Raw genomic sequence first — 25367 nt, 5'->3', positions numbered from 1 at the left:
TGGATAAATACATGTGTGTGGATTAAATTGTGGTAATTGTAGGTGTGGCTGGAGGAAGTAGGTCCCTGGAGATGTGACTTTTGACTTTGTGTTTTGTCCCTGGTTAAAGGTGCTCCCCCTGCTCCTTGTATCCATGTCCTGAGCTGTTGTCCTCCTCCACACCCTTTCAACAACTTGTCCTGCTCCACTCAGACCCAGCACCATGAAGTCAACCATCTATGGACTGAACCCTCTGAATCCACAAGTCAAAATAAACATGTCCTCTTCTATGTTGTCTTGTCTGGTATTTTGGTCGCAGCAATGAAATGTTTAGGTTGACTAAAACAGAAATTGGTACAAAATGGGGGTCATTTTTGTGACTAACCTAGTCAAGTGTTTCAGATTCTTTGAAAATATTTGGAACTTTTGGACAGAAATTTGAATATTTTAGAGATGCAAGTTGGAAAATCTTTAGATTGTTGTGAGCAGAGTTTACTGTGTGATTCTGCTGAAATCTCAAAAGACAAGAATGCTCATAGGCTGTGTAGTGTATATACTGAGCTCATGAGTTTTCAGAGAAAGTAGAATATTGGAAATGGGATAGAGGTAACTTGTGTTGCTCTCTGGCAAAGAAGTCCATTTTGTACATATTTTGAGACTGTGAGAGTGAATTTAAAGCTGATGGAATAATTATTCTGATGAAAAATTTCACACTCCATATGCTTCAAATCATCTCTTTATGTAAATAATGTTTCCACTATATTGTTTAGAGGCTAATATCAAGAAAATGTTGGTAAAATTCATTGTATATTCAATCTATGATGGATTGAATTCAATGATGCAATACAAAGGTATGACTTTGATTGTCAATAAAATATTTTAAAATTTAAACATAGAAAGCCAATTGCCAAGTGATGGACTGGGAGAAGACATCACAGTGCATATTACTAACTGTGGTTGTCAAAAAATGTGTCACCTGAATGGATTGAAGGATGCTTAGAGCACAGTTAAAGCCCACTTCTGGATGTGTGTTCCAAGGGTGAGGGTGTTACAAGAAATGTTGAGCAGGTGGTTCAGGAAATTGAGCAGAGAAAACACAGCCTGAATGAGAGGACAAAAGTAGGAGAAGCTCTCGTCTTTTCTCTTTCCATCTCCCCTACTTACCATGTACACTAGTCCACTAGACCACTGTTCCCTGCAGACATCAAAATTCAGGACTCTCTGCTTTTGAACTTAACCCAGCACCAATGCACCCTTGGGAGCCTTCAGACCTAAGGACTCAAACATGGGAACATGTTGTATTTTCTCTTTCTGAGATCTCCAGATTCTTCAACCAAGAAATTACCGGTTTCCATGGTTCTGTTACTTGAAAACAGCCATTGGGGAACATTTCAGCCTACGTGAACTTGTGACCCAATGTAACATTCTAATGTAGATAGATAGATGATAGATAGATAGAGATATATAATCCTAAATGTATATTCATGTCTATGTGTATGCAAGTGTGTGTGTGTGTGTGTGTGTATGCACATGTATTCTGTTTCTCTGGAGAACCCTTATTTATACACTGACAAAACATAATTTTCAAGATGTAAAAAGGACTACTGAAAATGGAGAAAATCATATATGTTTGTATGTTTTGATTTAATAACTATCCATTCTAAGAAAAATACTTATGGATAAAGAAACACATATGCAAAATTACTCAATATAATTCCTCATCAAAGAAATGTATGTTTTAACCACAATACAAATCCAAGATATACCAATATGGACACAATTTCACAAAGTCTAACACTATAAAATATTTTTGGGAAGGTTCTATACCAGCTGAACTTTTGAGAATGGTGCAGGTCAGGAGATTGCAAATATGCTCAGTATTTTAGAAAATATGTCACTATTTTATTTTAGTGTTCACTGAAGCTAAACTGTGCCAACCAACACTCTAACTCACCACTCCCATTTCTCAGAATATACCAAAGAGAAGTGAATGCATATGGCTACAAGGGATGTTGACAGAATGTCCCTAAAAAATTACCAACAGTGTCAGAACTAAGTCAAATCGTTAACATGAGGAATGACCAACATGTTCATATATAATAGGGATCTGTAAACAGTAAAAGGGATCCAATTGCAACCTTGCCCACCACACAGGTGAATTTCAAGAACCTGTTGATAAAAAGGAGCAAGATGCCAAAGGGAATGTCCAGGAGGTCCACTGACAGGAAATTTCAGGAGATCTGACATATGTTGATGGGAAATGGAGGTGGGAAATCAGTGGGAGGAGTAGGAGGGCCTGTGAAGAGCTAGGACACCTGTATCCCCCATGGGATAGTGGCTAAGGGGTGCAGGAAGTTCATGTTCATGACCCAGCTGGTCACTTTACATTCACTTACTGGCAATACATGTGCTTTTCTGGATTTAATTGCATCTGGTTTTAAATGAAGGCCTGAGTGGGAGTTATGGAGCCAGAGCCTCAGAGTCAGCTTGCATCTCCTCCTGCAAACACAGGAAGCAAGCTGAGCTCTGAGAACCTCCAAAGCCATATCTGTACAGGATTACTAGAGGCCAGTCACACTAGACACGTGAGCCTTTAGTGTGGTTTCAACACCCAGCAATCTCCAAATCTCAGTCCCTGGCCACTGGCTGTGAAGTGTATGCTGCTTTTCAGGGTCCCTCATGGTGGCAGTAGTGGGATAGCCTGCTTTAAGAATTCTGAAGTCCCTTTCAGGCCTTTACCATGAGCCCGGCCAATGCTTCCAACCAGACCCAGTGCCTCTGAGCATGCCCCATGGCAGAGGGCAGCTGGTGACACCATTTGACTCCCTGTACCATCCCTGGGAGGAGGGTTTGTGCACAGGGCTGTGACTGTGTGGGAGGGACTGCAGAGTCCTGGTGCCAGTCAGAGCTGGCAGCATCTTCAGTCTCTATCCTGCTGATTTTGATAGTGAATTTTGTCTGAGACTGTACCCCAGCAAAGCCATTTGGGATGCCAGATCATCACTTATCAGCTTCATAGATGAGAATCTTGGGAGCCTGGCTTGGTCTCTGCTAGTACCAGGTTAGAGAGTCACTGATGCTCTCATTGGCAGTGCAGGTGATTGAGGTGCCCTCTCCTGGAAACACAGTCAGGGAGTCTGGTGACTGCGTCAGCCCTTGGGTCCCACTGGAAGCTGGGAAGAAAGAAACAGCATTCCTGTTGTCAAATGTGTCACACTCCATTTCCTGCAGTAGACCTGGCTTTCCTGGTCCCCTAACCTCAGAGGACTGTTGGCCAGATATGCAAAGAACCCTGGGAGCATCTCACTCTAGGAGGAGAGAACTCCATCAGCTCAGGCTGTCCCCTGTGCTCCTTCCTCACCTGGACACTAGAGGAGCAGAATGCAGATGAGGGCATCCAGGTCACCCATGTTTAGACAGGCCCTGCATAAGGTTCCTGCTACCCAGGGTCACCAAAAGGCCTGTTCACAGGGACTTTGAGAAGCAGAAATAGGCTCTGGGAAACATGCAGATCAGTAAGGGTGGGGCAGACCCTGCTTGGCAGCTGCAGAGCTGGTGTTCTGGGGGCTACCTTCCTGCTGGTGTCCATACACAGTCCCAGAGGAGTTTCTTCTTGGCCTTGTGAGAGAAAAATTTCCCTAATTATTCTGGTTCCTATTCGTGTAAGATTTTGTAGTTAGAATGAGGCATCCTCCTTTTAAGAAAGATTAAACAAAAGAAGCTACTTGATCTCATGACTTAATCCTTAACATGACATGTCATTCTTTTCCCCAAATCCCATGGAATATCATCTTCTAGAAATGATAGAAAAAGTGGCTATGTGTTGGTGTGTGGCTTAGAGGAGATGCTAGGTGCCCTGGGCAGAGGGATTTCTTGGAGCAAATCCATAGCATACCTCTTGGGGGCGCTGTGCACCAGAAAAGACCCAGATTATTGGAGCATATTTTCATGACCAGTGTGATCCCTTGTTTGGGAGACTAATGGATTTTTTTTCTTAACTTTTTCTTGTTTTCTATATCATTTTTAAAAACCATTTCTGTGATACCACTGTCATACTTTAGGGTGTGTTTTCGTTGCCTGAGAGGGTTCTTGGATACTCATTAATAGCACTCCCTCTCTGTCCTCAGAGTGAAACTCTGTGGTCACTCTGCCTTCTGATTCTCCTTCCTCCAAGTACACTGAGATATTTCTTAACTAAAAAATATTAATATATATAAAAATTAACATGCATTTTCTATCATCTATCAATATAGTTGGGCCTTTATTCTATAACCCATTATGTTCAGTTACTCTAATTTATACAAACTGAACTCACTGGAGCTCTTGAGGATCATCCTTATTTTGGTTAAACTGCACTTTCCAATAGCTACTCTTCTCAGAAAGCAGTCTTCAGAAACCAGAAGAGAGCAAGGACCACTGCAGTCACAGCAGGTAAACAAGACTTCAGCACAAAACTGAACAGGGAATGAAGGGAAAGGTCATTACAAAAGACACTGGAAACAGTTCGTCAAGAAGCTGGGATTATGAGTGTATATGCACCCAACATTGTAGTACCTAATTATAAAAAGTAAACATTAATAGATCCACAGGGAAATGAATACAGCAATACAATAATACTTTCATCAGTGAATAGAGAGTAACCACCATTGTAGAAAAATGGACCTAATGGACATCTACCAGACCTCATTTACAACAGCAACAGAACACACATTCTTTTCAATCAAACTTGGACCATTCTCCTGAGCATATGTTTGACCACTAAACACATCATGGCTACTTAAGAAGACTGAAATCAGCAAGAGTCTTCCCCTGACACAATGCCATAAAACTAAAACTCAGTAAAGAATAATTGTAGCAAATTAACAAATGGGTGCAGATTTTAAATATGGTCCTTAAGAACCAAATGGTCAAAGAAGAAATGAAATAAAAGTTTTTCTGCTGAGACAAGTGAGAATACTAACAACACACCCAAGCCTATGGAGTGGAGCAAAGGCTGTTCAAAGAGGAAGGTTTACAGCAGTAGCTTCCTTCATTGAAAAAGGAGAGATGTCCAAACAGCTGGCTTTATGCCCAGGGGAGGAGGAACAGATGGACCAGCTAAGCCCCTTGTTATCATGAAGAACAGATGTTACAAACATCAGAATAAAATAGAGACGAGAACAACAATAGAAAAGAAGCAAAACTAAATATTGGTTTTAGGAAAAGATAGATATAATTGGCAGATGGTTGACTAGACTAAATTAAAAAGAGTCTCAAATGAAATTAGAAATAAAAGAAAATTTAGACCTACTAACAGCCATTCAAAGTATTATAAGAGAATAGAAAAACAGTTTTCTGCCAGTAAATAGAATAACCTAGAAAAAATGGATAAAGTCCTAGATAGAAACAACCAACAAGACTAAGTCATGGAGAAACAATCTGAATAGAGCAATATAGAGAAGGAGATGGAGTTAGTAATCGAGACTCTCCCCTCAAGGGCTGGGGTGTAGCTCAGTGGCAAAGGTCTTGCCTAGTGCATGACAGGCCCAGGGTCCATTCCTAAAACTTCAGGAAGGATGGGGAAAAAGGAGGAAATAAAATCATCTGTTAAAGAATATCTCAGATTTCAATGGCTTCACTTTGATTTTATGAAATATTTAAAATATTGCACTCTTGGGATTGAACTCGGGGCCTCTTGCATGCCAGCAAGTGTTCTACCACTCAGCTACATACCCAGCCCCTCAAATATTCAAATAACATTGATCCTTCTTGCTCATCAAAGAGGTGCATGCCTGTAATCTCAGCTGCTCTGGAGGCTGAGGCAGGAAGATCGTAATTTTTAAGCAAGCCTCATTAAAAGTGAGGTACTAGGTAGCTCAGTGAGACCCTATCTCTAAGTAAAATAAAAAACAGGGCTGGGGATGTGGCTTAGTGGTTGAGTGCCCCTGAGTTCCATTCCCCATACACATCCCCCCACCCCAAAGAAAGTATTGAGAATTTTTAAACTACCAAAAATTGAAGAGGCAGGAGCAACCCCAAACTCTGGACTTGTTTGACTGTAGAACACGTGAAGGCTGCACTGCCCAAGAACCCAGGGCTGATGCTGCAGCACGAACCACCTTCTACCTTAGAATGTGAAAACTGAGGCTGTCCACTGGAGAGACAGAGCCCACCTGCAGGAGAAGCACCCAGCCCACAGCCACACCTACCACCACACCTGTGGGCAGACTGGCCATGACACAGCAGGGAGCTAACCAAGGACTATGAGCAGGCTCCTTTTTGTGTGGAGGAGTGCTCTGTCTCTGGTGCTGTGTAGAAGCGCTCAGGAACATTGACAGAAAACAAAATAAAACAAACAAACCAAAACCATTTGAAGTCACCCATGACTCCTCCAATTCGCCTGTCATTAAGAGGAAAACCCAAGAACCCTGGCTGAAAGCCAACTCCAACTGTGTGGCAGGTAGATGAGGCAAGCATGAGGCTCCAGCCCAGCTGACCAGCTGCATGCAGCAGCCAGGCACAGCTGCAGAGGACCCATCACCATGCCACAGCCTCTCAGGAAGAAATGAACCATCATTTAGTCTGAGGGTCAGGGGCTCCATTATGCAGTGATCAATGATGGAAGCCTCCATCCATAAATCCCTAGGCACCTCTCCCCTGTGATGGAATGTGAGTTGCATACTGCTTCAGCATGTCAGAAGCATAGTTCTGAGAACCTGCAGAGCTGCAGAAAGGGCTCTTCACACATCTCAGGCTCACCTCCAGTAAGGAGTAGGTATCTGCACCAGGGCAGGATCTGGAGCACATAGGGCACATTTCTGCTTGGGCTCAGTCACTGTGAGAGGCTGGCTGAAGTGCTGCTGACAGTAAAACACCCCAGCAGGTGGACAACATCATGTTCAAAGTATATCACATGTCACACACTGAGGATGAGGGTCCTCCTTCCTCACGAGTCAGAGGAGCAGGGGAGAGAGGAGCCTGGCAGGTCCATGTCCATGAGCCTGGTCTTGAGGCTGCTCCCACTCAGGGAAGGTCAAGATTCTGAAGTAATCTTCAGGGACTGTCATAGGGAGACACATCTCCCTGGTCTCAGTGTCTTCTCAATGTTCTGCAGACTGAAGGTCCATAGACAAGGGGCAGCAGATGACCTCTCTGTCGTAGGCTCTCTTCCTAGGGCTCCCTTCTTCTCTGTCCTCACGGGTTCTCCTTATGGCCTGAGAGGGATGGAGAGAGCTCCCTGGACAGAGAGCTCACTGAACATCTATTCAGAAGGACACAGTTCCTGTAGGATCAGCCTCACCTTGGTGACCTTGTTTATCCTCCATTCCTTCTTATAGACCACTTCTGCAAACACGCCTTTGTGAGCCATCAACATATGAATGGGGGCAGTTTTACTAATCCTAAAGTAGTGGCCTTAGTGACTAGGTGGAGAGATGCAAAGGCAGGGCTGGGCATCCAGTCTCAGAGCACCAACACAGAGAGGTTTTCCCCACAACTCAGCCTCCAGAGAGGTCCTCCACACACTCCTGGCCACACAGAGTCCCCATTCAAGCTTGGGGATCTCCCTGTAGGTAAAGGACAGTATCACTCTCTTACTTACCTAGCATTTCCAAGATCAAGATTATCTTTGCAAATTGTGGTTTGTTCTGACACCTACTGGTTGATGGTTGGTATTTCATCTTACAGGGTCAGAGATGGTACCAAGGTGGCTTCCTGGAGTCCCTTATCTCTTCCTGATGGATCTCATTCTATTGCATTAGTCACCAGAAGAATTCTGTAGAGAACAGAAATTATCCCTTCTCTGATACAGACATTAATTGAAGACACAAGATTAACAGACAATTTCATAGTCAGAAAAAGAAAGAGTCCTAGGACAGTAGGGGCTGGACACTGTGATCCAGTCCTAGGACAGTAGGGGCTAGACACTGTGGTGAGATGCCACAGGTGTGGATTTACAAAGACTCCTGAGGGCTGCAGGGCATACTGTCTGAGGTCACTGGAATCCTGTTCTCCTGGTGTAGATCTGTCCATGCAGCTCCATTCCTGCCATCCCAGAAGCCTTCCAGAGCAGACTCTGGACCACAGCAGCTATAACTGCTGAGGAAGGACAGGCTTGTGCCCAGTGGCTGGGGAGGTTTGTGTTCTGAGCTGCAGCTCCATGAAAGACTTTGTGAATCTTTTAGACCAACACTGGCCAACAGAATCTCCTGCCATGATGAAGAGATCTGCATCTTATCTGTCCTATGTGGCAGCCGTTTGTCATACTTGGCCTCTGAGATGAAGCACAGGAAAGAACCAAGTGCAAAGGAAATGTTCATTGTAAAATTTAACTGAATCTGAGTTTATAGAGTCCCTGTTACTAGTGTGTTCCACGTGAGACAGCAGAGCTCTAAAAGCAGCATCAGCACAATCTCTGTGGCTACCAGAATGCTAATTGATAGGCACGCTGTCAGCCCCATACCATGGCAATAGTGATGGAAAGTGGCATCCTCAGCCTCCAAGCTGCTGTGTCAAGGTTGACATCATCGTCAGACCCATGGTATGGGAACTACAGGGGATCCTGTGAATAAATGGGAACCTGGTGAGCCAGGGTGTCCCAAGGTCTTTTGGACACTGTCCAGGTACATTTTCCACCTGTATCTGCTACTGTGAGCACCAGGTGTCCCCACAGGACCATGAGCTAAAGGCTTAGCCCCAGAATGGTGCTGCTGGGAGGTGCTGTGCACCTTGAGGAAGGGACCATGGTGACCCCAATCACTTTATCTTCCTGCTCCTCTTTGTTTCCTGGTTCCTGAGATAAGTGATGGGCTTTGTCTCACAACCTCCCATGGTGTGCTGTCTCTGCCCAGGTATCAAAGCAGTGGGGCCATCTGGCATTGAACAGGTACCTCCAGAAATGGACCCAGATGAAACTATCCTCCTTGTAAGTCAATTGCTGTGGTGTTTCGTTATAGTCATGTAAAATGTAGTGCAGCATAACTGGTGGAATTCAGGGAGAATCAGCAGGAGCTCTGGAGATTCCTGTGGACACAGCCCTGAAGCTGTGAACTCTAGGCCTTCTGTCCCTGCCCTGTCCCTGACTGCCTTTTGCAGATATCCTCAGAGAGGGAAGTGGAAGGACTCCCTTTCCCAGGGTCCACAGCAGCCTCCCAAGTCTCAGGAGGCCCTGAGTAGATATAACATGGAGCACACTCTTTCCAGCCATTCTCCCCAGCGGAAGGTCTGAGCCAGGAGGATACTCTACTGACACTGTCCAGAAAAAATGGAATGAGTGTCCACCTACATCCTGGACAGCTGAGACCACTGTATCAGGAGGTGCATCTGGGGATGTGCTTCAGCATTCAGTGTAACAAGCTCCAGAACCTGGCTGAAAGGTGGATTGGAGAGGGTTTTTGTGTGGGCATCACCATCAGAAACTCAGACATATGTATGCTGGGTATGGTTTTCCTATTCAGGAGACGACATTGCATCCTTTCATAGAGAGAAATACAGAATGCAAAAAAATCAATTGTCTATATCCACTAAAATATAAAATTCATTACAATATAATTTCTTCTGAACAACAAAATCATCTATATCACCAGCTGGCCGGGCTGGCCACCTCTGCAGGGTCCACAATGTCTGGCTACATCAATAACTGAGAAAACAGAGAAAGAAGCACAATAACACACAGAAATACCTTTTCAAAATCCAGGATGGCTCTCGACCTTAGGGGTGTGTTGGAAAGACAGAGCTTGCACCTGGATTATTTATGTTTATAGGGGGCACACAAAGGGAGGTTTATTGCATATTCTTTCCAAATAAGGCAAGATTCAGAAGGCAGAACTTGGCTTCCTGATGTCTAAAGTCAGCAGCTTGACTGACATCTTGGAGGACACACCCATCCCAGGTGCTGTGTGGGGGTCATGGGCAGAGAGAGGAGAAGGACACAGATTGCTGCAGCCCAAACAGAGGCACCATCAGTCCACCCTCCTGTCCTCAGTGCTCACAGCTCACACACAGGCTGCAGGTGGCCCAGCACATTTAAATGGACTTTTCATTTTACTAAAACTGTACTATTAGGGTTGAGCCTAGAAATATAAGATGAATACAAGGCCAGCAGGTGTATTTCCTTACTTCCTTAAGAAGACACAGGTTTTTTTTTTTTTTCTTGCACTTGAATGTAGAATTTAAGGTGGTCAGTTTACTGAAATAAGAAATTGAAAGTCGTATCTTTGAAGTGGCAGATGGTCCAGTAAAACATTTTTGGTGAACTACTCTAACAGAAAAGATAAAGCATGGCATTTCCAGGGAACTCCTGGAACTGGAGGTAAGGTCAATAAGTGCTTAGGTTCTGCTGCCTGGTGGATCAGGATACTTGTTCCCTGAGTCAGAGGCTGAGTCTCAGAAGGCCAGGATTACCAGAGGAATCACATTGACCTGCACCTGCTGTCAGTCAGACACCACAGGGACCCTCAGAGCATCTATGTGTGGTCAGTCAGGATTTTCCAGAGAGCAAACCAACAGAAGCCAGAGGGCTGTGTATGTGGTCACAGGTGTGGGTCATCTTATGAGAATTTCATACACAGTTTTCAGGAGGCTGAGAGGTCCCACAATATGCAGTGGGCAAGCAGTGGACCCAGGAGACCAATGGTGGGCTCCAGCCCATGTCAGGAGATTCCACGTCAATGAAACCCTTGTTTCTAGGCTGGTTCCTCAGCAGAGCAACACCAATGTAGGTCCAGTCAGGCAGCAGGGGTGCTTCCCTACTCCCAGGAATTTCCATTAGGCCCAGCTGTGTGGTCCTCGCACATGAGAAAAGTCAGTCTGCTTAGCTCAGCCTGCAAATTCAAAGGATTATCTCATCCAAACCCCCCTCATTGGCACACCCAGGACAGTATGTCACCAGATACTTTGGCACCTTATAACCAAAGCAAGTGGACACAGAAGCCTGGATGTCACAGTTATGAAGTGAGTGACCACCACCCAGCTGCTATAAATCTGCCCCTTCGACGTGTCTCCAAGCCACTTGTCTCTGGGTCCTCTTCATGGGTTGATGATCTTGTAGTTAGTTTTCCAGGTGTTGAGCTCTGAAGACAGAACCTGCTGAAGGTCAGTAGTGCACAAATGTTGGTTGTCACCCCTATGACAGAAGCTCCACAGGGCAGGAAGGTGTTGCTTTTTGTGTGAGTGATCAAAAAGCTATGCAAATTATCTGAAATGCATTAAATAACTCTTTGTAAGAGTTACTCAGCACCAGACCATTGCTCTACACATGGAGCAGTATCATTCCCCATCTTAAGTTTTTCTTTTTCTTTTTTTAATTATTATGATGAGTTAAAAATAACAGATCTTTTGATGTTTTAAACATTTTAAGGACACATCTTGTAGCACATCTGGTGTAAATAATGTTGTACAATTATCATAGCTGCCTATCTCTGGAATTTCAGTTTAAATTTCTTATAAAAGTGGGGTCACTCAGTGTACGTCTTATTGTGACTGGCAGAGTGCTCCTCACTCACTCTGTTTGCAGCTCTCACCCAGGTGTAGTATGTACCAGGATTCTCTTCCTCCCAAGGCTTAGTGATGCTCTGCCTGATGTGCATACTGCTGTAGCTGACCTCCTCATCCATACATGGGATTTTTTTTTTGTGTTCCCTTTTGGCTGTTGTGGATGATGCTGTGAACATGGGTATAAAATATGCCCAAGGCCCAGATTCCCACCTCTGGGGCTTCCTCAGAAGAGCATTTGCAGGAGCCATGCTGGATCTGAGTTGAACACTGCAGGAGCAGCAGGCTGTGTCCAATGTGGCTGGACCCTTACACTCACAGCCCTGCCTGAGGCTTCCAAGTAACCCACATTCTACCTAAGCCAGGGGATTATGTGGAGTTTGAAGAAGTCATGCTAATGCAGGTGCCATAGGATCCCACAGAGGCTGCAATCTGAGCTTCCTAAAGATGAGTGATGCTGCATGTTGTTCACTTATTTATTAGGACTTTGTGAGTCTGGTGCACTGTTGGATATTTTGCTAACTTAACCAGGTTTGTTATAGAACTGAACCTGTTCACCTATTGTGAGTATCTGTCCCCACAAAATGCATGACTTATGCTATTTCTCTCAGTCTCTGGCTTCCTTTTCACTCTGTTCACAGTGCTCTTAGATGCGGATTTAGTGTGTGTGTGTGTGTGTGTGTGTGTGTGTGTGTGTATGTGTGTGTGTGTATGCATGTGTGTGTATGCATGTGTGTATGATGAATCCCATATATCCTGTTTTCTTTTCTTGCCTGCACTTTTGATTTCATATCCAAGAATTCGTTCACAAGTTGAAAGCCATGAAGCTTCCTTCTGAGTTTGCTGTGTGAAGTTTCATTGATTTGGTCTTTAAATTTTGATCTTTCATAAATTTGAAGTCAATCTTTGTGGAGGTTTTAGAGTAAGGTCCATCCTCCTTCTTTTCTATGTGGATATTCATTTTTCTGCTCACTTTTTTTCAAACAGTGACCACCCATAATTTGTTGGCTGCCTGCCCCCAGTGAAATGAAGTTGTCCCCACATGAATCCTTTTGTGTATCCCATGGATTACATGTGTGCATTTGAACCAGCACCAGAGAGTGTTGATATGAGGCATGAAACAAATTTATAAAGAAGACAGCATTGAGACATTCAATTTTGTTTTGTGTTTTTCAAGATCCATTTAATATTAAGACCCCTGATGATTCCCCCACCAAAAAATTAAGGTGAATTTTTCTATTTCATCCAAAGTAGTGTTACCATTTTTATGGTTTAGATAGCAGGTTTCCCCCAGAAGCTCAAGTGTGAGAAAATGAAAGAATGTTCAGAGGTGGTATGATCATATCACGAGAGGTGCAACATAAAGAATGGGTTAATCCACTGAAATGGATTAAATGGGTGGTAACAGTGGCAGGTATGGTGTGGCGGAAGGAAGGAGTTCACTGGGATTGTGCTTTTTGGGTTTACATTCTGTCACTGGTGAGCAGGTGTTTTAGTCAGCTTTCCTGCCACTATAATTAAAGAACCAACCAGAACAACCATAGGGAAGGGAAATTTATTTAGGGCTCACAGTTCAGAAGTCTTACTCTATAGACAGACAGCTTCATTCCTCAGGGCTGGAGGTGAGGCAGAACATCAAGGCAGAGAGTGTGATAGAGGGAAGCAGTGCACATGTGGAAGCAGAGAGAGACTCCACTCACCAGATACAAATATATACTTCAAAGCCACATCCCCACTCCTTCCTCCACAGCCACACCCATCACTCCAGTTACCACTCAGATAATCCCTATAGGGGATTAATCACTGATTGAGTGATTAACCCCATCATTTCTCCTCTGAACCTTCTCCCATTGTCTCCTACATGAGATTTTGCAGGACACATCACATCCAAACCATAACAGCAGGGCTCTCCATGTTATTCCCGGTGCCAGGTCTGACTTCCTTTCTCCTGCCACAACTTTCCGCCATGATGCTTTCCCTCACCAGGGCCCAGAGCAATGGTATCAGCCAGCCATGAACAGAAAGGCTGAATCCATGAGCTAAAATGAAAGTATCCTCCTCCAAGTTGTTTTCTCAGGTGTTTGGATTCCACCCATGGAAAACCTACAGAACCAGTGATTTTGATAGGGATTGCATTCAACGTGTAAATAAGTTTGCAGACCATCTTTATTTTCACAAAATTAGGTTTTCCAGTCTATGCATGTGGGTTGGATTTCCTTTGTTTATGTTATTTTCATTTTTTTCCATCAACATTTTGCAGTTTTGTGTTTAGAAACCCTTGATGTCATTGGCTAAGCATATTCTTATGTATTTCTTTATTTTTAATAATAATGTATGTTTAATTTTTCTAAAATGTCTTCTTCATATTGTTCATTTTCAGTGTGGAGACTGTAGTTGGTTTTGACTGTTGAATTTTTGTAGGTGTTATGCAGGAAGCCATGAGCAGACATAGAACAGAGGGCACTTTTCACAGTCCCTGTAGCTGGTACTTCTGTGAACCTTCCTGACTGGGAACCACACAATCCATAAGCATCAAGGGCTACTCCTTAGGACTGCCCCCTATTTCCAGACCTTTCCCTGATAGGGCAATCTCTCCCCTCTTCTCTATGGCCAATAAAGTCTCCATGAATACAAGTGCTTTCCTATGCCAAATTTTTATCCTAAACAGACCGTTGGCTTCTAGGCATGTGGGAATATTTCCCACTGCTATGGAACTTTGTCACTGGCTGATACAAGAGCTTGTCACAGGACTGGTGCATTCCTTATGGACATCTGAAAATGATAAATAATCCCTTTTATTTCAGAGTATATAGAATCTCCAGAGTTTTGGTTCAAGAGGCAGTGACCATCTCCCACATCTGTGTCACCCACGGCAATCTTGGAATATTATAGGGGAACAGAGTTGGTGGCAGCACAGTAGGACTTGTCCCCAATTTCTCAGTTCTGGCTGGATCTCAGCTTCACTGCATTAAAGGGCCTCAGTGGACTGGCTGATGCCTGCAGATGGTTGTGGAGAGTGTCGGCAGCCTCTTCATCTTCTAAAACAAGAATAGCCTGGATATTAAAAAGGTTTATGCTGACATGCATGAAAAGATTCCAATACCTTCCTCAAGATTGGGTTGAATGCAACATCTGAATGTTCACTCCTTAAAACAGAATTGAATGAACAATGGGACCCCAAGTCTCAGTAAATGGAAATTGGCCATACAGAGAGTGGTCTTGATTCTGTGTATTTTATTTCCTTAGAAACAAGCTTGCTGGCCTTTATCTATTCTTGTCTTTCTTTTTTCTTCCTTTCTTCCTTCCTTCATGTCTTTCATCATGTTTTGCTTAAAAACAGCTCTTTACAAACAACATTTAAAGAGAATGCTGGGAGGAATCCAAAGGACAAAGCCAGCATCAGCATTTTTTGAGGCCCCAAGCAACTTATCAGGACCCTCTGTTAAAGTAAAACATTAAAAGGGCTAGATATGTGGCTCTGTGGTTAAGTGTCCCAGGGTTCTATCCATAGCTTTAAAAAAATAAAAAAATAATAATAATTAATGTAAATGCAGTCATTACTACTGGGTACAGTGTTGCATTTCAATAATCCCAGAAGCTCGGGAGGCTAAGGCAGGAGGATCATGAGTTCAAAGCCAGCCTCATCAACAGGAAGGTGCCAAAAAACTCCAGGAGACCCTGTCTCTAAATAAAATACAAAATAGGGTTGGGAATGTGGCTCAGTGGTTGAGTACCCTTGAGTTTAATTGCTGGCACCCTCAAAGTGCCCCCTCCATAAAAAAAGGAAAAAGAAATACTACATTACTATGGTTTTGACTTGGACTTTCCACATCGTCACATGATATACATAGGTATAGAAACCTCACATTGTAACCCACAAATGCATACAAATATTAGTTCCATCCAAAAATACAGGAAACTCTCATTTAGACTCTCATCTTCATTTAAAAAAAAATTCTGCTTGGAATACTTATAGCAACTTCATCTGTGCTGCATGTATCTAAACCAATGCCATAACTCATGTCCTTGGTTGTAGTGATCCATGTCCTTTATTAAAGAAGGTGATGCATTTCCGTGCCCGCCTGCTAGTGCTCTGCAGAGGAAAGAGTGAGGCTTCAGAAGAGCACCCAGTTCTTTCTACAAAACCCTTCCAGTAACCTCAGAGCCAGGCTGCCTCTGAGCTTTGCCCTCATCAGGTGGAGGCAGCAGGAGGAACAGCTGGGGCAGCCCAGCCTCACACTTCTGCTTCCCTGGGAGGTTTTTGTCATGGCCTATATCACTGTGGGAGGAAAAATGTAGCTTTGTAGACAGTAATAAGTGGCAACATCTTCAGGCTCCAGACTGCTAATGGTGAGAGTGAAATCTTCAATATCCACTGCCACTGAGCCTCGAGTTGCCCAATGAATGAGGAGCTTAGGAGCTTGCCCTGGGTTCTGCTGGTACCAGTGTAAGTAATTTTTAGTGCCCTGACTTGAATGGCAAGTAATGGTGACCCTGTCTCCTGGAGATTTATATAAGGAGGATGGAGATTGAGTCATCTAGATGTCACATCTGGCACCTGATATTAGAAGCAAGAAAATAAAACAAAGACACACACAATTAGACATGCCTTATGAGGACTTCTGGGCAGAGGCAGGTAGCACTGACCACAGTGCAATGAGTACATTCTTAGTATTGTCCCTCCTTACCTGGGAGGCAGAGCAACAGGAGCCCCAGGAACTGAGCTGGGGCCCTCATGGCCATGCTGTGTCTTCACTGGGACTGACTCCTGCACAGGTAGAGATTAGGCAGTTAAGAAGTCCTCAGGGCAGTGGACTGTGCTCTGCTCATGCAAATAAGCAGGGCTGGGCAGGCTGGGCACAGCTGCAGGGCTGGCTTATCTGTCACTCAGTGCAGGCCCCGTTTTCAGGTGTCCCAGTTCAGATTGGGACAGTATAAATTTGCCTGAAGAAAATGTTTCCCTGAGGGTCCACAGGAAAGGTTCATTCCATTGTCCTCTGAGTTGTCACCTATTTCTTCTTTATGGTTCTGAAAAGGGTTTATAGTAATTCTTTTTCTCCCCTTCTTTTTCTGTCCCTCCCTTCCTAACTCCCTCCCTTCTTTATCCTTTCTTCCTTCCTTTCTTTTCTTTTCTTTTCTTTTCTTTTCTTTTCTTTTCTTTTCTTTTCTTTCTTTCTTTCTTTCTTTCTTTCTTTCTTTCTTTCTTTCTTTCTTCTTTCTTTTTTCTTTCTTTCTCTCTTTCTTTTTTTTTCCTTTCTTTTTGGAGTTTCACAGATTGAACCCATTAGTTCCATCCAAAAATTCAGAAAACTGTCATTTAGACTCTCATTATTTTCATTTAAATAATTTCTGCATGGAATACTTATAGCAGTATTATATGCTTAGCCACTGAGAAACATTCCAAGCAATATATATATATATATATATATATATATATATATATATATATATATAATTTTGAGACAGGGTCTTGCTAAGTTATTTAGGGCCTTGCTAAATTGCTGAAGCTGGCTTTGAACTTGAGATTCTCCTTCCTTAACTTCCTTGGCTGCTGGGAGTACAAGCATGCACAACTGTACCCATATCTAATATTTCTTAATGACAATTCTATTACATTCTCTTGATAAGGGAGAAATTTAGAATGGAGGCTATATTTCATGTATAGGGTATAAACAGAGTTAGGAAGATAAAAAGAGAGTTGAATTTGTAAGTCTTTGAAGATTTGGGGTTTCAGTTGACAGTGGCTTAGGCTGACTGAGAGTTTAGGGGAAGAGAAGTCCTATTTTAAATTCAGCCCTTCCTGCCTCAGTCTCTCCAACACTAACACCGGATGCTCCCTCTCTCTCCAGAGTAGCAGGGATCAAGCCCCGACAAGCTCTTTCACCCATGTGTTCTTTCTGGAGAAGTAAAAGGGAGTTGGGAAGGAAGTTTTAGTTTCTTGCATCACTCTAGGGAAGTTTTAACAAATAAACACAGAAGGTCAAACATGTGGGGATTTGCAAGGTCAGTGAAAGCAGAAATAACCCAGGAAACACTCCATCTGTGTTTCTCATCCTCAGCACATTAGCTGTCAAACCTGAGCTTGATGCCTCCTGGGCCTAGGAAGGCTGGTGGCTTTCACTGTCATTCCCTTCGTGTCTGGGACATGGAAAAGAGTGGCCAAGGGCTTCAGCTCCACTCTGCTCAAAAGGAATCATAATCCTCACAGAAACCATTTCCACCCCTCTCTGCTCTCACAGGCCCCTGAGCTGATCCCATGTGCCTCCATCCCTGCTCCTGCCTGGGCTGGGAGAGGCTCACCTGATCTCACCATGCACAACAGTGCAGAGCTGGTGCTCAGTACACTGGAGGAGGGGCCTGGCCACTGTTCAGGGTAGAGAGCTTTGCCCTGAAAGACTCACTATGGTTTTAAGTGGGATTCAGTAGGAAAGAGAGATCCTAAGGCAATCTTTTTTCTGGAGAGTTGGAGCAAGCTAGGCCCTGAGAATAAAAATGGAATCATGTTCTGATTTTCCTCATGACAACCTAGGTTCACAACTGTAGAAATGAGGCTTCTGCATTAAAATCCAGCTCAGTCCTTCAGACAGTGGACTGTGAGAGGCTGCAGCAGGGGTCACCCAGGGCTGAGCTCATCAGAATCTGGGTAGAGATTTTTCCCTAGAGGTGTCAGGAGGAAGTTAATGTGCCCTGAAGGAAGTGTGGCTGCTGGTGGCCAGAGTGACCTGTGTCCCTGCCCCCCAGACCCCCAGGCAGGCACAGTATGCAGAGGGCAGCAGGAGGCAGTAGGACCTGGGCAGCAAGGCCTTCACAGGCCCCTCAGAGACTCAGAACACAATTCCAAGGACATGCCAGCCATTCATGGCCCCCTCTATGACCACATGGCAGAGACACCCTGAGGATTTTACACTTGGTGTCCTGGTGAGAGTGAAATGTTCTTTCCTGCACATTTCAGACACAGAGTGGTATTGTTTCCTGGCTTGTTTAGATGTGACCAACGTACATGTTTTGTCACACTGTACAGGGCTGAGATTAAATGAGGTTTTGGGTCTCAGTTTCCAGGGAGACATGAGAGCCATGAGTCAGGACTCTGCCACCAGGCTTGGAGATCAAGGGCCACATGAACCTTTATTGTCCCACTCTCTCTGTAAGCAGCTAACTGTGGAGTCAGTGTACCTGGGGTCCCAGCCATTCAGCTCATCTTATCCTCCACTGAACTTTTATTGACCACTTCCAGTCATTATTTCTGGGGTATGAGAAAATAAATATCCTGAGATGTGCTAGATTAATCATAAGGACAGAAGCAGGCAGGGAGGGAGGGAGCAGGAGACATAGTAAAGTGACAGCTACAGGCCAAAGCCAACAAGACTGCTAAACATTTCTGATCCTGTGTGGAAATCAGGTGGCCAAACACTAGGGACACTGAGTCTTGGTTACTGTGAATTTCTTGACTGAACTCACCCAACCCATGAGAACACTGCTCCTTGTTACTGCCTTCTTACCATAAGGGATTTCTCTTTTTCTGTAATCTTGCTCCTCCTAGCCATACCCAGCAGAGGGGCAACAGAGAAAACACTAGGCTTTTTCCCAAAAGCATTCATTGAAACTTTTCATTGGCTTTATTGTCAAAATGTGCATCCCCAGCTACTATAGAGGCCCAACTGGTGACTGCTGGAGCCAGCCCATTATCTGCTGCTGTCCTGAGGATCAATAATCTCTTTCACTTCAGAGAAATTGCAATCTTCAGCATTTTGGTTTAATTAAGGTGGTGATTGCTGTTCATCTCTCTGGCATCCTCAGCAGTATTGGGAGGAATTTGAAGGACAGAGGTGATGGTCACACAGGAGCTCTGGTCCTCTTGCTCTCAGTTCTGACTGGACCTCACCTTTGGAGTAACAACAGAAACTCTCCCATTTCTAGCACCAGCTTCACAAATGATCATATCCCCAGAACTTCCAAAAAGTTTAGTTTAGGCTCTCCATTCACTACTGAAATACATGTGGCCTGGGATGTGAGGAGGAGACAACTCAGACTTCAGTGGTGAACCAGAGAATCAGTACCTTCCAGGATCTGCATTAATTCACTACATCATTGACCACCATACATTCAGACAATGAAACACTTAAATTTTCTCTCTTTTCCTATAGTATGAAGTTCCAACCCAGAATACCTAATGTGGCTTCCCCATACTCTATGAATCCCATCCTCCTAGATGTGATGATCTATTCAATCAGAAGTGCAGTTGTCATCTCAAGAGGGGACGCAGAGGACCCTCACTCTCCCTTCCTCCAAAACCTCCCTGTGATCTCAGAGCCTGGCTTCCTCTGAGCAGTGCCCTCAGCAGGTGGAGGCTGCAGGAGGAGCAGCTGTGGCAGCCCAGCCTCACACTTCTGCTCCCTTGGAGGTTGTAAAATGGCCTGTGTCACTTGGCAGGGGAACTGTTAGTCTGTAGACAGTAATAAGTGGCAACATCTTCAGGGTCCAGGCTGCTGATGGTGAGAGTGAAATCTGTGCCAGATCCACTGCTACTGAACCTCTATGGGGCCCAGATCCCATATTGGTGACATGATAAATGAGGAGCATAGAGGAGCTTACCTTGGCTTCTGTTGATAGAAGAATAACCAATTATTAACACTTTGACTTGCCCTAGAACTGATGGTGACTATGTCTCCTTGAGATGTAGATGGGGAGGATGGAGATTGCATTATCATGATGTCACATATGGAACCTGATATTAGATACATACACATAAATACCCACATAAGTAGGAATGTTACTAGAGGACTTCAGTGAACACCATGAAACACTGACCACTGGGATGAGCACATCCCCAATATTGTCCCTCCTTACCTGGGAGGCAGAGCAGCAGAAGCCCCAGAATATGGGTGGGGACCCTCATGTCCATGCTGTGCCAAGATGGGGACTGACTCCAGAAAGGTGTGTGAGCTGCCTCTTAACATATACTCATGGCAGTGGGCTGTGCTGTGGGCACATGCAAATCAGCAGGACTGAGCAGGGCTAGGCACAGCTGCAGGGCTCTCTCTTCTCAATAACCAAGCACACAGGTCCAGTGTCCCCATATGTCCCATGTCAGAATAAGACAGCAAACATTTGCCTGCTGAGAATGTATTAATCCCTGGGAGACACAGAACAGGTCAGTCTGCTGGCCAATTTTTCATTTTGTTGTTGAATGTTCATCTTATCATCTCTTGATCTCACCATCTTAGACTGGGCCTGACAGAAAAAAGGAATATACATTTTTTAGACTCCATGAATTTGGCAGCTATTCCTGTAAATCAGCTTCTGCAGCAATTACCATCAGGAAGGCACACATATTTTAATGAAAATGAAGATTGCATGAGTATTCATTAATTTAAATTGTCTATATATTTATTATCATAAAGCTGCATGTTTAATACAATTCTTCATTATCTACTTACTGTGGAACTTGATGAATTTTTCCAATGTGATCCCAGACTTGCTAGCAACCATGGAGATAGGATCCTCACATAGTATGAGTCCATCCTCTGCTAGTGAAATTCTGAGAGTTGGAGGAACAGTGATTATGCAGGGTTACTGTTTTCTGTTCCCAGCTCATCATCTCTCATTAGAAGCATATTTCTTTTTTCCTTTTTACCCTGTGATTTCCTGGAAACTAGGACAATTGATCTGAGCTGTGCCTTTCTCAGGATTAAGAGTCTAAAGAAGAGAATTCAGTATCCACCAGCACCAGTAGGCAGATGCATTGACAGAGGTAAAGTGAGCTTTGCAAAATCATGAGGTTATATTATGCAGGCAGCTGAGAAAACCAGATCTACCCATTCACTAACACCATGGTCAGGAGGCCCATGCCTCCAGGGTCAGACAAGGTGTGGATCAGGGGCACCAGACAATGCCCTGCTTTTCATATCATCTCGGCAGCCTGTCTAACCTGCCAAGGCAGATCATGACTATAATGTAGACTCTAACTCCCTGTATAAAGCAAGCACCACTTGGAAACCTGAGGTGGCTTCAGTTTTTTTTCATAATCCAGACTTATACTGGAACTCAGACTGTAAAAGTGCATTGATCAAATTTATTATTTAAACCAGGAGAAACATTGCCAAGTATGTGCTGTTGTACCTAAAGAAGAGGGAGAGGGAGGCTGCAGAGGAGCTTTCCTGGTCCCTTCTACCAAACCCTCCCAGTGGCCTTCAGAGCCTGGCTGCCTCTGAGCAGTGCCCTCAGCAGGTGTAGTTAGCAGGAGTACCTGGGGCAACCCAGCCTCACACTTCTGCTCCCTGGAGGTTTTTCTTATGGCCTGTGTCACTGTGGCTGGTCAACTGATATACTGAAGACAGTAATAAGTGGCAACAAATTCAAGCTCCAGGCTGGTGATGGTGAGAGTAAATTCTATCCCAGATCCACTGCCACTGAACCTTGTTGGGACACCAGATTGCAGATTATCACGCCCACTCTCTCTGGCCTCACAGACCATTGTATTCAGAGGTGGCAGTCCTCACCCCTCCAACCCTCATCCTGCCTGTGGCACCAGAGAGCAGAGCATTTTCTTTCAGCGAAATCTACCCTGTTTCCTACCCCTGATTATTCTGCCCTGATCAAGCCTGAAGGTCTTCACAAAAACATCATCTAGAGCTTGGTTTTGAACAGTTGTATGGATCAAGTAAGTAAATTAACAATCAGTAATTAGACCTAAGAGATTCACTGTTGAAAAAACAAGTGACTTATCTGACAGAAGAATTATTAAACAAAGTCTGTGTTTTAGAATGTAATTACATGTGATCATGTAAAACCATGGATTTTGTCGATAGAACATGAGCATGTATCATTGTATATGGTTAAGGGGTGAATTGATAAATGGAAAAATCCATACAATCTTGAAGAAAACATCCTGTTCTCTCAAAAAGAACCTATAATTTTGAAAACAACTATTCACTAATAAAACCATGAATTTCTGAAAAATGTTTTATTTATAATACAGGGTAGGAAAAAGAAAAACTAGGACCATTTTGAAACACAGGATGCAGTGAAATATTGAGAGGCCATAGAAAAACATAACAAAAGACAATTTGTATGTGTCAGCAAGTAGACAAATTTGGAGAATTTGAAGGGTTAAAATTATTAATGATCACAACATTCTGACCACTGAGGAGCATATAAACTCATTAGTGTATAATGATATTCCAAAGAACAAATTCTTATAATTATAAAGGGGACAACAATCATCGGAGAACTCTGGTGACACCCTGAGCCCAGGTTCAGAGAGCATCACTAAGATGTAGGACATGAAGCCATGACCCAACTGGCAGGAGGCCATGAGAAGAGTAGAGTGTCCCTCTGCACATTCCTGCCCACCCACTATGGGCTGAGCTGTGTCCTTCAAAATTCACAGGTTGGGGCTGTGGTCTGCACAACTTCACAGTGTGTGGAAGATGTAATCATGCAAGTGTGAGTTTTGAGTTTGAGGTCTAATCTTAAATGACTGGTGTCCTAATGGAAGAGACATTAGGCCTCAGAAACATCAGGGAAAAGAATACGTGACACACATGACGGCGGCCATGTGAGAGCCATGGGAGAACAGGACAGCCCTGCTGGTACTCTGATGTCTGCCTGAGATTCCAGTCATGAGAAAGTCCATTTCTGTTGAACCCACCCACTGGTGGGCAGGCAGGGGGGTTTCCTCTTTATGGCAGTAGAATGACCACAATTCTGGATGAAGGATCAAAATTCAGTCCTGAGAGACACTGCGTCCTCTGTGAGGGTATTCTATAGGGCCACTGACACAGCACCTTCAACAGAGATAGGACCCCAAGATCCAAGGAAGCAGAGGCTGCCACCCCAGGCTGAAGGAGGCTGAAGAGACCTGGCTCCACAGCAGCTGGGAAGTCTCCACTGGACCATTTGCTACAAAAGACACTAGGGGATGACTGGGCACATGTGAACTTCCATATAAGCTGGATGGGACAGAGCACTAATGCCCATGTCCTGGTCATAGATGCACTGCATTTGTGTGAGTACAGCTGTCTGTAGGGAAGGAAGGACGGAATTCTCCATCCTGAGCACAGCTGGAGGTCTGAATCCACTCATTTCCACCTTCTTTTTCTTGATTTTAAGAGGTGTCCTCAGCTCCTGAAGAGCTGGGCTCTAGACCATACCCATCTCATCTCTGGAGCCAGGAGGAAACTATGAATGTGACCAACCAAGAGTCTGAGTAACAGATCCCCAAAGGTTCAGCCACTGACCTGGGAGACCCTGCAGGGTGGGCACCTTCTCCCACCAGGATGAGGAGCCCTGGATCCTTTTCTTCCTGCTACCCATCAGTGGTCAATGCCACAGTGTCGGGACCCAGTGCACAATATTTTCCTCTACAGGACAGACCAGCCTGCTCATGGCAGAAGTCTAGATGCTGGAAAATGTTCCTCAGGAATCACAGTAAACTCAAGAGAGTTTGGACAAAAGACCAAAGAGGCTGTGAGGGGCTCTATAGAGAATAGAGACATGACAGGAGCAGGGACCTTGGAACACAGGATGGGGAGCCTCTGCCTCCTCCCTCACTCGCTTCTTTCCGCCCTTCCCATAGCGCCAGCCAAGCCGGCTTCCCCTCCATCTCTCATGAATATTGAGTTTCCCCGGTTGTATTTCCCGAGTTCCATTGCGGAAGCCGAGGCTCTCTATATTGTGCGGTGGCGCCGGAGGACTCTGCGGCTGATACCTGAGTCTCGCTCTGGCAGCGGCCAGCGGAGCCCCGGGCTGGGGTAGGAGCCGCAAGGTCTCAGGCTGTGCAGACAAATGGAACTCAACCATTAAGCAAAACATGGGAACTCAGTTTATATGAATTACAACGAACACCTCAGGAGGCAATAACAGATGGCTTGGAGATTGTGGTTTCACCTAGAAGTCTAAACAGTGAATTAATGTGCCAAATTTGTTTGGATATGTTGAAAAACACCACGACTACAAAGGAGTGTTTGCATCATTTTTGTGCAGATTGTATAATTACAGCCCTTAGAAGTGGCAACAAAGAATGTCTTACTTGTTGGAAAAAGCTAGTTTCCAAAAGATCACTAAGGCCAGATCCAAACATTGATGCACTCCTCAGCAAAATTTATCCAAGTCATGATGAGTATGAAGCTCATCAAGAGAGAGTATTAGCCAGGATCAATAAGCACAATAATCAACAGGCACTCAGTCACAGCATTGAGGAAGGACTGAAGATACAGGCCATGAACAGATTACAGCGAGGCAAGAAACAGCAGATTGAAAATGGCAGTGGAACAGAAGATAATGGTGACAATTCACATTGTAGTAATGTATCCACACATAGCAATCAGGAAGCATGCCCTAGTAACAAACGGACCAAAATATCTGATGATTCTGGGCGTGAACTTGATAATAACAATGCAACAGTGGCAATTGATCCAGTAATTTAAGATTTACTTTTTGAAAGGGACTATAGTTATTCAGTACTTTTGATTTCCTTTGAAGAATTTCCTTTGTGCTTTCACAAAGTATGGTTTCATTGGGAACACCTTTGACCTGGGAATTTTTCATAGTTCTGTATTCTTAAGTGAAGATTCAGTTGGCCTTCCTTTTCCATCTCCTTCTCTCTGTTTAAACAACGTACAGGATTGCCTGGAGCCCTTAGTTTGGGCAATATTTAGCAGATAAAACTACACATGACATACATATTTTCTTTACACTAGAAGAAGCTACAAATTTTCATAAAAAGTTTCATGTCAATGCTAATACTTTACAAAAGCATTGTAAAATAACTAAGGAACAAGCTAGACATATAATAAAACAATGTCAAAATTGTGTGACCTTTTTACCACAAGTTAATCTTGGAGTCAATCCTAGAGGACTGATACTTAACCATATTTGGCAGATGGACGTCACACACTGGCCAGAATATGGAAAATTAA

The 25367-nt window shown here is 44.0% G+C and overlaps 1 protein-coding gene across 1 annotated transcript in view; it reads left to right on the top strand.

Moving 5' to 3' along the window:
* Nucleotides 1–24875, top strand: part of LOC113178223 (E3 ubiquitin-protein ligase RING2) — a 44966-nt gene extending 20091 nt beyond the window's left edge. The window contains exon 3 of the mRNA XM_077791726.1: nucleotides 24177–24875. Coding sequence (XP_077647852.1) covers nucleotides 24177–24875 — 699 coding nt within the window. The remainder of the gene's footprint in view (nucleotides 1–24176) is intronic.
* Nucleotides 24876–25367: the final 492 nt, after the last annotated feature.

This window comes from Urocitellus parryii, chromosome 12 (genome assembly GCF_045843805.1).
Source record: "Urocitellus parryii isolate mUroPar1 chromosome 12, mUroPar1.hap1, whole genome shotgun sequence".
NCBI classification, from domain to species: domain Eukaryota; kingdom Metazoa; phylum Chordata; class Mammalia; order Rodentia; family Sciuridae; genus Urocitellus; species Urocitellus parryii.
Note: the sequence above shows the minus strand (reverse complement) of the source record. Positions and strands in the feature narration are given on the sequence as shown.